At 42.9% G+C, this 14376-nt stretch overlaps 1 protein-coding gene across 1 annotated transcript; it reads left to right on the forward strand.

The window, feature by feature from the left end:
• The first annotated feature begins 940 nt into the window (after positions 1-940).
• zgc:153184 (uncharacterized protein LOC751652 homolog) lies at positions 941-13768 on the forward strand. The gene is given in 8 exon segments (XM_062561248.1): positions 941-1100; positions 1162-1199; positions 1201-1212; positions 10625-10708; positions 10872-10940; positions 11416-11484; positions 12060-12275; positions 12854-13768. Coding segments are annotated over 8 exon segments (1050 nt in total). The 5' UTR covers positions 941-955; the 3' UTR covers positions 13271-13768.
• Positions 13769-14376: the final 608 nt, after the last annotated feature.

Genomic DNA, 14376 nt, shown 5'->3' on the forward strand with positions numbered 1-14376 from the left:
AAGGCTACTAATGTTATTTCCCTCCATCTTTGACAGGAGGAGGGCCGGGCGCTCCTCCTGCTGTGCAGTGTTGTTGGTGAATTAAAAAAACCCATTAGCCCAGATGGCTTCTGTACATTACGACACCACAAACTGCAGAGCTGCTACCAGATACTTTCCATGAAAACTCAAACTGAGAATAATAACTATAATGCAGCTGTTAGTAATCCTCATATACGTACAGGCTGTGAGGGTCCTGTACTTGCATCAGAGGAAACATGTAGATTACATTACAAATGTACTAAAAAATAAACACCATACACAAATACATATCTATACATTGTATAACGTTATAATGATATAACTGTGTTTTGTTAGGGTGAAAATAGCCCTTTTAAAGGTGGAGGAACAATTAAACAGCTATCCAGTAGGTTTCTCATACAGAGCACCTGTAGTTGGTGATGCCCCACACACAGCCTGGTCAAAGAGAGATAGACGGATAGAAATGACTCTTTTCAAATGAATACAATAAGAATTGTCCATATGAACTTTCCCTGGTGAAATTACACTTGAGGTTTGAAAGGGCTACACTGCAATGCTGCACATCTGGCCATATACATCAATGATGTCACAACAGGTATTTTCTATCAGCTAGAAACATGGTGACTTATTTAATCTGGTTGTGGCCAGGAGGAAAAACATGAATGCTTGAAGGTTTTGGCTCATTGCAATTAGGTTAAGTGTAGCACTAATAGTGAAATAGTACCAGTTGCTCATTTACACAGTAGATAATTACGTGGTTGCCTATCGGCTGCAACAACAGTATCCTGATTAACTATTATTAGTCTAACCTCCAAAAACAATCGGTAGGATTGGACTGATTTTCTACTGCAACCAGTTTCAGTTTTTTTTAAATTTTATTTTATTTTGACGGTCTGCGGAAAAAGTAGTATTTTTTTTCTTTCCCCTAACCGATATGACACCGCCGACGGAGCCAAGTGCGCGTAAAGTAGCCCGCTCCTCCTCCTCGTCATTTGGCTCCAGATATAAACACAGAGCGGCTCTCTGTCCGCTCCTCAGTCTCTCAACCAGCAGACAGCTTGCTCCAACTGGCCGAAAATACGCACCACCACTACCACCAACAACACCACCACCACCACCACCAACAACAACAACAACAACCACAACGAGAGCAGGAGGGGACGGTCTCTGGAATTTCCCCCCAGGATGGAGGTAACAACTCATTTACTCTGAGTATAGTTTTCTCTTCTAGTCTGGACCTTCAGGCCACACGAGCAGATGTTTTACAAAATAAGTTTTTTTTTTCTTTCTGCAGTCGGTTTGGACTTAAAACATTACAGCACTGGAGCTCAGTGAGTAATTCTTGTGTGTTTGATGATTAGTGTATTGACTGTGGTATTTCTCAAGGTCTGTGCAGCCATTTAACAAAAAAACACCTATATCTTACACCTACAAAATACTACGCACGTGTTGTGTTGGCTACTTATCACTATAGAAGTGATATTATAGTACTTATTTACCTCCTAACTCTGGCTTTCTATGTAATACTGTGTCATAATTGTGGAAAACATTTTATGTTTAATGCAAACATATAACAGTCATTTATTTTCCAAACTGTGTACACGAGCAACTCGGACAGTTTGACGTTCACCACTCAACGGAAACGTGTCCGTTTTGAGCATCCGGCTGATGGGGTTTAACGGTACATTTGTGGTAACGACCTCATGCTAAGTGACTAAAAGGGGGAGTGAAAGGAACTGGAGCAAACAGAACATCTGTCACGTGCCCTGTGATGACTGTGCGACGTTCATTTTGCCTTCCCTGTAAGTCTGCATTTGAATCAGGTGGGTGCACAATGGGTACCCCCACCTGAGGAGTCATGCTTTCTCTTCTCAAACCTTGCATGTTTTTGGTCTCCTCCCTTCGAAACAAGCTGTTCCCTCTTGACTTTTTACATCTTTCTTAAGCATTTAATGTCATGTGGCAAATAGGAAGAGAAACGCCCTACCGCCCCCCCTCCCCACCAGCACGTGACCGAGCACATTAGTAATCTACAACAGAACTGCTCTCACAAACTTACACCACCCAACGTTAGGACTCACATGTGCTTCAGGCCAGTCGACATACTCTTCTCTCCCGTTTGCCAACAGTTGAAAGACGTGTGCGGTTGGTGGGTCGGGCGCTTTCTTAAGTTAAAGTTTCACTGTAGTTCCACTAATATCGGTGCTTCCAGCTTTTTGTAGAATAAGCCTTCTTTAACCAGCTTGAATGGTAAACTATTTACAGGTTGATGCTTACTGGCCACTGGTTGACTATCTGATCTCGGTGACCTACTACGTAACCAGGGCCTGGTTGGAAATGTTAATTTTTAATTTTCTAGTTGATCTCTCCCCTTGAATGTATTCAGAAGCATATTTCTGTGGTTGGTTTGGGGATAGCTTGACCCTTCCATTTTAAACCTTGAGATAAATGGAGGGTCAGGTGTCTGACGAGTCCTCTGTCAGTGGTTTCCTTCAAAGTCACTTTGGTCCACACTCACTAATCACAACCAAGCAAGGACTATCGAGTCTTGCGACATTCACGGGTGAGGGGAAATCCATCAGCTGGTTGTGCAACGGATGTGTTGCAGCTATTGATAAAAAAAACGTTCACATCCATGGCCGAAACAATCCGACGGCTGATATTAGGACAGTGTAATGTGTCTATATTACATTGGTATGAAAGTGGATATTGTTTGTACTTCACTTATTTGCCTTCACACAGTTATTCCCCCTGTCTACATCACTGATTATTATTTATCAAAAATGTCATTGTGCAGGTATTTCTTTAAACCCCAATGGTCAACCCTATTATAAGATCACAAAATCAATATAGAGGTATTTGGTCCAAACATGACTAACACTAACACTTTTTGACGACTAATTGACTGGTTGATTTAAACTCTCACATCTGTAAACTTGAGTTTTTCATCAAATGATCGCACAAAAACCCCACTATAGTCTTGTTTTTACTAAAAAGGACTTGTGCTCATATGTTCCTTGGAAATAAATCTCACACTCACCGGCTGCCCTTCATGACATCACCTCTTTGTCCAAATTCTGATGTGTGTTTCTAGCTTTAACTGCCTCATTCAAACCCTTAAGGAAAATGACGCATTGGAAATTATTATTTTTTTGTTTCCTGTGTCGCAACAAAAAACGTACAAGTGGACAAGCCGGACATTTTGTGCATTTGTGAGTGTTTGTGCATGCACCTGAGGAGTTACAACATGTGTGTGTCGTCTTGTGGGCTGGGGGGGGGGGGGGAGTGTGGAGATGTTAAATTTGATGGAAAAACAACACAAGCAGTGAGTATTTGGGATTCCCTTGCCAACCATATGGCGAGCACATTTATTGTGTTCTCCATAGTAAAGTTAAGAGACCAATAACAGAGGAACTCGTTCTGTACCAGCCAGACGTTCCCTATTGAGTCCGTATTTCTCCTATTTTGCTTTCCACCAATATGTAATTTACTAATGTGTAATTTATAGTGTCCCACTATAGCTGTCGTGCCTTATACTTAATACTTCACTTACTTCTAGAACCTCTAAAAGCAGTTAAAAATCGAATGTCACAGTAAATAAAGTGTCATTTTAAGGTGTTGTCGGATTAAGACAGAGGGTAAAACCATGGGATTATGTTCAGAGGTTGTAAGAACAGGATATTATTGGGAAAGCTGCAGCCTGCGGTGTACATTAAGCTGTGTGTGTTTCAGGCCAGTATGAGACGCATAACTGACCTTAAAGCTCAGCAGAATATAAACCATCGGCATCAAAGAAACTTTAACAGAGTTCTCTATTTCAAGGTGTGGTTACGGCTGGATCTGTGTTCAAAGGGTGTATAATGTATAGATGTAATCGGATTCACTAAATGATACAATTGAGCCCTGTTATTAAAGCACTTCAGAGCCTAATCAGTCGTGATTTTAGAGTACGACAAACCTTTGGCCTGTCAATGAACAACTTTTTTCTGATTTCTGTTGACTGCTTTGTATACTCTGAAGGGGATGATAGAGTACAGGCTGAAACAGTACAGACTCTTACAAACAGAAAATGTTTGCTTTAAAAAATGAAGCCTCTCTCAGTCTTTGGAGATTGTTGTGTGTGCACATACTTTCTGCCCAAAGCATTTAAATGGTTTCCATTAAATGTGTGATTGCCTGAAAAAAATCTTGAATGCCATTATGAAATATACTGCGGGTTTATCACATATGCAAGTTTCCCCATCAGGTTTGTTTTATGTATTTTACATCGCCTTGCCTACTTCTCTTGTGGAAGCTCATTGGACCTTTACGACCAATCAAATGCTTCATAAAGCCTCAAAGTCCATAGCTGATTTTTACTACAGAGTTTGTTTTTGTTTTTGTCTTCCACATTTGTTGCACTCACGATTCAGTCGTGCCATGAGAGAGGAGGTGGTGTCAGACCCGGCTCCTCCATTCTGTGAGGCAGAGAGATAGCCGGGGTGGAAAATACAGGCAAGATAGCGAGCACACTGTGATCTGAAAAACACTTACGGAACTTATGGCATGGGTGGACACCGTAGAGGCAGCCTTAGTCAGGCTTTGATCCGTGTCAGACATCTGCAGATTTTCAAACATCTTGAATTTTAGTCGACGAAATGCACAGATGTGAGATTTGTGGACATGTGATTTTGAGAGCAGCAAGCCAGACGGAGGAAGTGAAAACCCCCCAAAAAACAATATCATCAAAACTCTATAACGTACTTCCATCTCCCTGCAGAACAGTTAACCCATACGGCCTGCACCTCCCCAACCACCCTCCTCTAAACGCGGCATCTACCCATGCTCTTTACTTCCTTTTTTGGGAGAAAGGTTAGTAAATGCAATAAGTGTTGCAAGCTGCTTGTGATTTGCGAGCGCTATTTTTTTTCTTTTTTCAAAGCCAGCTTTTGCATTCTGGGTTTTAGGTTTAGAAGGAAGATGCACGCTGCGAGTTTAAGCATGACCTCTAAGTGCTGGCTGAAACCCCAAGAGCTCGCTATCCGAATAGGAGCTTGAGAGATAAGTCCACAGTGTCAGTAGAGTGGCTTGGACTGTATCCTGTGACCTTTGCATAAGAAAGCCAAACACACCATAGCCTTTCCTTCAAGTTTCTATGGGGAAACACTTGTTTCTAAAACTTCTGCTAACGTTATTTTTTTCTAACAAAAGACGTCTGTCTGATCTTAGCGCGCGGTTTCGAGAGACTGCATGTGGTTTACATGTGCTCTACATCTGGGTGAAACTAAACCACTTGGACCGAATATTCGGGGACTTTTGAGACAATCTTTTGAGACAGGTGTAAAGTTCCAGACGTTTTTCATCATGCTAAGCCAATCAATCGGCTTCTTTTCAAATGTGAATGCCCTCGCCCTCATCAAAAACTCACAATATTCTTGATGAACTATCATCATCATCATCTTTATTTTACTGATCAAGTCTGACGTTAACCCAGTCAACCAGCTTGGAGGAGTACATCAAAGAATAAAACGAGTAATTTCCTATTGCCAATATATGGTGTTTGTGAAAATGTTGGCAAGAAGATGTGGTCAGGGCTGAACAAAGATTTTGCATAATACATTTGGGTAAGATTGGATCATTTACCACAACTTCTTCTTTCATTACAACCTGACACAAAATGGTCGCAATGCCACGTCAAGATCGTACGATGAAAACTCATCAGTTTGTTATTGTAAAATCCATTGTTTTATTCTGGTAATACAATTTCCAATAAGTGAAATATCATATATACAGACAATAACAATAATATAATTATTATTTGACAGTTTGTTTGTATTGCACAGGTTTCAAGCACAAGTGTTTCGTGTTTTGTGGTCTGCTGTGAGCAGAGCTGTTGTGCAGCCTGACCGCAGCAGGAAGGAAGGAGCCTCTCCTACACTGCCGGGGTGAAGCAGCCGTTAGCCGAAGGAGCTCTACTGAGCTGCCATAGTGTTCTGCACGAGGTGGTGTGGGTTTTGTGTAATGGTTTGGAAGTTAAGTATTGATTTTTAGAAAGCTTTAGAAACTCCATTGAAGCATATCTTCTAATCGCAATGAGATACCAACACATGACATTGATTCAATGGTGATGCAAAGACAATTTGGTAGTAATCGGACACAGGGTTCTACAGGAAAGATTGTTTTAGTTTGCCCAGCTTCGGGTTTTCAGCATGTTGGAGCCCCAAAAACGTAATTCATTTGGCAAAAGACAAAGAAGATAGATAACAGTTTGAATTGTGCCTTGGCTGCTCTGTTGTAGCTTTTAGTGAAAGCAACGTGTAGTAGTATGTGTAGAAATACGACATTGATCGTCAAAACCGAGGATTAAACACACAAAAGACAGACATTTCATCAGAAAAATGCAAGTACCAAACTTAATGGAGACCTTTGTATCATTAAGCAGCTCTTTGGTGATGACTGTGCAGGACTGGCATGGCTCTTCTGAATAAAGTCGTCCCACATCTGTTCTTCTCAAGCGTCCTCCATAATAACCATCAGATCTATTGTGGAGGTGTTTTTTTTTGTCTTGGTGATTGTTGAATAAGAGAAGTTGACAATACCAGATCACCATTTAGAATCCTCAACAGATGCCTGTATTGCAGTTTTATTGCTATATAACGTGTGGAGGACGTCCCATCGGCTAGGAGCTGTTTACATTTGTGGTTATATTTTCTTACACCCCACTCTCCATAACCATGCCTGTTTATTGCACAACACTTCAGACTATCTTAGGCAGGCTACTATATTTATCACATTGAAATATCATGGTGCATTCCATGAGCAAGCCAGGCTCAGCCATTTGTTGTCATATCTTCATAATTTGCAGTTAAACAGCGGATCTCTAAGGCCTCCTGGGGCCTGGACTCATTTGTTGTTGCATTTGTCACACTTAAAAAAATATACATATTTCCATGTTTGGGTTATGTCATTGTCAGCAGAGTTTCTGTTCCCAGGTCATTTTGTATTTATTTCCCCTCTCTCTGGTTGCTATGTTGTTATTATTGTATGACATATTTGTTTCCCCACCCTACAGTACTAGTCTGACGAGTCCGTGTCTACAGCACCACCCATTTCCTTTGAGGCAGCGACAGCAATGTCGACCAGATGAGCGTCTCCACTTGCCTCATCCCCTGTGATTGAAAGCTTTTGTTGAGTACTTTTACACACGAAAAACACACAAACACGTGGTGGCAGGGAGGGCAAAAGAAATGTGAAATATTCCGATCGGGTCCGGTCCAAAAAACACATCATGTTTCCAGGAAGGGCAGCGAGCAGGAAATCGCCTTTCTTACCACTTAATAAGAGCGGGCAGAAAGGGAGCTGCTCACCACCGTGGTTTTTACTCTCGGCAGAACAAGCTTGACTCGTCAAAACCAAAGTCTGCGGACTCGAACTAAAAAAACACTATGCTGGAGGATCTTACTGAAATAAGTCTGGCTCAACAGCTGCGCCTCGCCGGGCTTTTTTTATCTTCACTTGCACAGATTTCCTCGCCACTGCTGAGTTTATGAGGACTTTAGAGTTCCTGGAGAAGGGTTAAAGATCCTGATTCCAGACGTGTTCTCCATCAGCTCCGCGTGGATTACGATTTTAGAGACTGCCGCCACGTGCTTCCTCTCCCCTGCCTCTGGAAATAGGAATAACAAGCACAGACAATAGCGTGTATTGTGCTATCTATCTGTTTGTCTCTGTGTTCTCTCTCATCTGCCGGTCATACAGTGAACCTCGTGTCTCCATCCGTGGCCTGGAAATGAAGACGTTGGTTTGACGGGATTGACCTTTGCTCTCTGAGGATACACAAGCAGTTTTCTTTCCGTGCGTGATCTGTCAGTCTGGAAATCTATCCGTTTCATTTCTCCTTGTACAATGTTGTGTTGCTAATTACATAGAGACACTTAATGTCAAAATTATTTTTAGTAGCATTGTTTGACATTGCCGGGGAAAGTCAACGCATGCTTTACCTTCTGCCACATTGTCCCTTTTGTAACGTATCCTCATACAAGAATTGGTATGAGAGATCACTGCATGGCTCAAATGGACTTCAACTGCAATCATGCTTTCAGAGCGGACAATAGTGTCCACAGGGCTGTAGACCTTCCTTGGCAACTTCAAGGCCTCCGTGAGTTTCTATAGAGAGAAATGATCTACTTTTCATGCTATTAGATAACAGAAAAGCTCCCTATTACAAAGACAGAATGTTTATCAGTCTTTGCTGTATGTGTATCTGTTAAAGCAGGAATCAGCTTAGAAGCATGTGTCTCCACGGAGGTTGTAGGTCAGAAATAGCTTGTTGCTTTTCAGTGTGGACAGTCCTGTTTTTTGGAAAGCTTTAATCACATGGGTATGGCACTTTTTTTCCCCCACTCGTAGTTCCTTGTTTAGACACGTCAAATTCCTCTGTATGCTGGATTACAGAATGCATCAGATGTGGTCTAGCATATCAGGGACGCTCTCTCTTAGGAGCTGAGGGGTTACAGAGCAGCGCTGTGATCCAGGCCGCCTGCACTGCTCTGGGGCTTTTTCCCAGGCTTCGGGACCCAGAAATAGAGCTTGACCTGCACTCTCCTGCAATGAACCAAAGTTTCCCACTCTTCTACAAAACATGGGGTCCCAGCTGAGTTAAACATGTGCAATACTGATAACTAGCCGAAGGCCTTGTATGGCTCATTGGGATAATGTAGCTCTTTTGTCTTCTCAGGGAAACCGTTAGCGAAATTGTTTGCGTTTAACTGAGTGAACAAAGGTTGCTGTGCTGACAATTCTTTTATAAAAGTTTTTTTTTTAAATCATATTACATAAAAAGCTGTAGTTCAGGAGTAACAGTGCGTTTTAAATCCAGGAGGTATTTGTATTGAGTGGATTATTTTATTTCCGTATGAAGAAGCTCATTAAAGGGGAGGACTGGCTTTGAAAAGATTGAAGGATATTAATGGATCTTAAATGACTTCTTGTAAAGCTAGTTTATTATATTTAAAGCCGCCAAAGTCTTTTTCGATTTTTGCACAGCTCTACCATTTTAATGAACTAACAGGCCAATTCTAAAATATTAAAAAGTGAAACTATACAGTACAGGAAAACTCTATACTGTTTAAAATTACTTTTCATATTCTATTAGATCATATGTCAGGACTATTCCGGTAACTCAAAGTAAATGTTGATTGTATACTTGAGGGGTCCTCCTGTGTGTTATTAAAATAAAGTTTTCACAAAATCCAAAACCAAGACTTTGTTCTTTTCCCCTAAACCCCCCCGAGCAGCATTTTAAACCAACAAGGCCTCTGCATGCACTGTTGTGACTGGAGTTTGCACTATATGGGACAGTGAAGAGTTAAACCACTGGAGGTTGGGTGGTCCCTGGTGATTTCCATTTATCGTGGATGAGAGAACTCAGGAAAAGGGTTGGGATGTGGATCAGGACACAGAGTAGTGTCAACAGAGGCACCGCAGGGCGGGCTGGTGCTGTAATACGTTTGGCTGGAGGGAGCAAGGTGGTGAGGTAATGCAGCGAACAAGGGGGAGAAGGAAAACAAAGCTCGTGATTAACATGTGGAATGTGTGTTTCTGTGGAGCTCGGGAGATCCACGGAGCACGGCTCAAAGTGTGGGAGGGAGGGAGCGAGGCAACCGAGGGTGCACACGCCCAGGAAATGTGAGCGGGCAGCCAGCTGTGAGGAGAGGCATGAGCTTTTTAGTGGTCAATTAAAATAGGATGGAGATGTGGCACCTAAGCCCGAAAGGGAAAGTGAGGGCGGTCGCGAAGCTGTGACTGGACGACACTAATTGTGACATGTCAACATGATGCATGACGATCTGCACACTCCTGACACATCTCAGGGTGCTGTTATGTCTCGAATCAAAATGAAAAAAAAGTCCAAATACTAAAGTCCTAATGTTACAGCCTGCAGCCGTAGGGCGACTTATTGTTGTGGCCACAGATATATGGAGTGAGCTAATGGTCATGAAAGGGCAGTGCGGAGGAGGGAAGTTGAGTAATCGCCTCGGGAATAGAGGGGTGATAGCAGTGATAAGAGTGTGAGACTTCAAGGACAGGTCCCTGCTGTCACAGCCGTGATGTTGAACAGCTGTAGAGAGAGAGAGAGAGAGAGAGAGAGAGAAAAAGAGAGGGGGGGGGCTCACTTCCTGTGTACAAAAACACTAAATAGAGAAGAGACAGGCTCCTCCCAGGAGAGGGTTGAACCCAACACTGATGGAGCTGACAAGTTCACCCGTTGCAGTCTTTCACAATCAGTCTGCGTTTTCTCTCGCACAGAACAAGGAAGTGAGACTTGTTGTTATTCGGCTGCAACGTTTCTCTCTGCACATGAGAGCAGGTGCTACACACCAAAACTTTTTTTTTTAATGACTTTACTATAAGGACACCCAAAAGTGCTGGTGTTATTATTTGCATGTCCTACCAAAGTTATATTGTGGGCTAAAAAATGTCTCAATGTGTAATCTGCTTCTGAATGAGCCCTGAATCCTGCCAGGACAATCATGAGAGAAAGACCTCTTTTTAAAATATGACGTTAAAACGTGTCAAAATGTCAAAATAAAAGCTTTTATTAAATGTCTTTCTTTTCTAATAGGATTCTCCATCCAAGCGATCTGTGGCTGAGCTGGCTGGAAGGTTCAAAGGTCACAGTGTACCAATGCCTACCCCAAATGACGAGGTACCTTTGTTAATGTCTTATATGTTGCATCAGGCATGCAGAAATATACAAAAACCTGTTTAGCTGCCTTACAACTTAAATAGAAAATTTGGTGAATACCATAGACCTCTTGTGATTACAGATTTTATTTAAAATTCCTTTTTCCTTTCCTTTTTGTTTGAAGTTGCGATTTCGAAGAAGACCTCCCTGTTCCCTAAAGTTACAGAACCAACCAGATGAAAGTGACTCAGATGTAAGTAATCTTCTTACTCCACTGACCCATTTAATATACACAGAAGGTCCACAGAAAACAGGCTTGGATTTGTTTATGTTTTCGTTGTAACCTCACAATTTTCACACAGTAAACAATCAGTATGCCTAGCGGTACAATTTGTCTATTTTATTACTTCTCCCCAAACACTGGGTAAGTGGTTCTGCTTTTGTTCTTCCAGTGAAATGGCAAAACAAACTTGAAATTTCAGAACAAATCACACAAACATATTCTTGCATAATAACAGTTGACATAACGGTACAAAAATGCATTCACCACAGGCATGAAAAGCAAAATAAAATTGTATTTTTTTTCAATTTTTCAAATTGGTATGTCCCTCGTATCGTACAATGACACTAAACATTGTCGACAAAGTTCAATAAATATCAGCTTTCCATAGTTTAAACAGGGAGGTGCATTTGTCTTTTAACCAATTTCTTTCTCTGTTCGCTGACAGAAAACTATTGTCTCACCAAATCCCTTCAAGATGAAGATGAAGAACTCCTCCATGATTGAGAAAATCCAGGTAGATGCACCCTTCAACATGTGAAAATTTCATGAGGGAAATAGGAAACAAACGCTGGCCTCACCAATGCTGTGCTACCACGGGGTGTGCTAAATAGTTACATAGAGATGTGAAGCATCACTGCCATCCACTGTCCAGTTGGTGCCTGAGCTGTCAGCATGCTGACAAAAGAAAACAGGAAGAACTCGTCCGTGATGCCCCAAAGGGCTCAGATTAATCAGTTAATTGGATCACAGGCCACCTGGCCTCACACACACCCGCCTCCATCATTCCATTAGTTAGCCATTTGTGCTGTGGGCAGCCATGGGACAAAAGGGCTGTCGCTTCTCCCTTTTCCTCTTCTCCCCAGTGCAGGTAAGGTACTCTGCTCTAAACCTAGACAGCGGTTTGGTTACTGGCTCCCGATTTGACGTGTTTTAGTTCTCGGACTGAATATGACAGGTGATATCTGTGTGCTCTTTTTCCAAAGTGCTATTTGAATCCTTTTAATGAAAGCCATTCTTTGACGATCCAGAACACGAGGCACTTAGGAGATTATAGTGTCCTGGCTTCAAGATCTTTCTTTCCCACTGTAGGCCGACCTCGCCCTGTCCCCCACCGCTCTGCTGCCCTCGCGCACCAAGAGCCCCGAGGTCAAGCTCCAGCCGGCGCTGTTGTCCCCGACCACGCGCTGCTGCCCGCAGAGCCCCCTGAGCCCCACCCTGCGGCCCTCGCATCCGTCCAGCGAAGAGGAGGCCGCCGTCAACTTCGACAGCCCCGCGGAAGGAGCCGCCCTGCCGAGCATCAACAAGGTAAGCGCGTGGACAAACACGCCAAGCCGCGCGTCGGCCCGGCGTGTGGAACAAATAGACCCGAGCGGCTCCGTCTTCTTATAACGCAGTGGGACGAGTTCAGCGGAAGGTAGTAAGAGTTTCACAGTCGATTTTTTTTTTCAAAGCGTCTTCTAGCCGTTCGTGCTTGCGTGTTCCTCACGTTTCTGAGTCACTAAATACAAATGAAATGTTTCTCACGCTGTCCGTTGACTGAGCTGTGATGTCACAGCGGGACACATGTTCCCTGTCCCCGTTGACAAGGATAAGCTGGGGCGAGATGCCCCTGCACTGCATGAGCGCCGCTGCAAGGGGGATTGAAGATGTAATCCCCTTAGCCTAGTTAGTCCCTAGGTAACATTTGGTTAAGTCGCACGCATATGGTACAACTTGGACGGAAATGATTTGATGGTACGGAAGAATTAACACTGCATGCGGTGTAACTTCTTTTCTGTTCGGTTGATCCTAGTTTCCCTGATGCATTTACATTTTGTAAAAAAAGAAATGTTTCAAACGTTGTATGAATTCCTGGCTAGTTCTTACCCATCTTTTCCACACAGACCCGCGCGCGGCTATCCTTTAAAAGGCGCCCGCCCACCAGACAGCACAGGAAGTCGGCTGGAGAGGAGGCGGAAGGCTCTGGGAGCGCTTCGTCCCCGTGTGAACTGGACACACCGAAAGAAAACGGGGACACGGACCAGGTTTTTGAATACGAACAGCCGGCAAGCTTGAAAGAAGTTGAAGAGAAGGACAGGGACTGTGACACAGCCGAGGATGGGGTTTCTCAATGTGAGCCAGAGGACGGGGGGGATCCGAGGATGGAGCAGGAGGCCGAGCGAGCCCAGAACCTGGAGGCTTTGGAGGAGTCACAGCAGCCTTCAGGTGCTGGCCCTGCCCAGCAGATAGAAGGCCACGTGGAGACAAAGGAGCAGGAGACGCCTCTGGAGGAGCTCCAAGAAGGACATGGCATGGCGTAAAGTTGGAACGAGTGTGTGCGTGTTCCTGTGTGTGCTTGTGTGTATGTGTAGTTCTTTTACTGAGTACATTATTCAGTGCTTTGGTTAAGGTAACTTTAAATACTCCACAGAAGAAGTTAGTCCGTTTTGGATTGCTGGGTTCCTGCTCTTCTTTTGGGTCCATTTGTCGTCCTCCCCTGGCCGTCTACAGAACAGGTCGATAAGCACTGGAGACTCAGGAGATGCTGCGTTGACAAAATGCAGAATATTATTAAACTTCATTTATTTAGCCGGTAGATCAGATCTATTCTCATTTCAAATCTCTATCACTTTATGTTAAAAACTATGTACTTTGCTTATCTAGCTGGCTCGTTTGATATATTTCTGTCTAACTCTGTGTTGGTTTTGCTTCATTTTGTACACTGCAAAATTTGCAAAGCGTGGCTTCAATCCTCAGCAATTATGCACAGAAATGTTAAGTCAATAAAAATTTTCCTTCTTCTTTAAGAAAACAGTTGACTTTGCATGTGTATTGTCAAAGATTTGTTTGTTTGCAAGATTCATTAAGATTCTGGATAATGATTCTTGTGGGCCAGTAAATATTTAGTGTTGAGTATCATCTCCTGAGACGTCAACTTGTCGGTCCTCAACTAGATGAGGTCCAAACATGTAGATCACAGCTACAGGTTGCAGAGGAGGAAGAGATCACGTTGCCAGCTTACAGATTTAAAAGCTTTTGCACGCCAAAGGCACACTGACACAGGCGATTTAAATGACTTTACCTGGATATTCCTCTTTGTCATCCTGTGTCTGTTCGACACTGCACTTGATTACAAACTATTGAATGTGCTACCGTACGAGAAATGACACTAATCATTATTAGTAGTTTTTGGAGACATCATTTTCAACCCGAGCAGAGGTCTAACCTGAACAATTGTTTCTAACTGTGTGAAAAGAAAGTGAATATTAAACTCATCAAATGATTTTAAGGGAATCACACTATACAAGTACATTCATTTTATATACCAATGTAGGATTTGTTCATTTCTGTGGGCTAAACAAACCTCTAACGACCTCTACTGGTGATTATTTGGAATTGCAGCCCAAGGACACCGTATCCATGTCCC

This window comes from Pungitius pungitius, chromosome 3 (genome assembly GCF_949316345.1).
Source record: "Pungitius pungitius chromosome 3, fPunPun2.1, whole genome shotgun sequence".
Classification (NCBI taxonomy): Eukaryota; Metazoa; Chordata; class Actinopteri; order Perciformes; family Gasterosteidae; genus Pungitius; species Pungitius pungitius.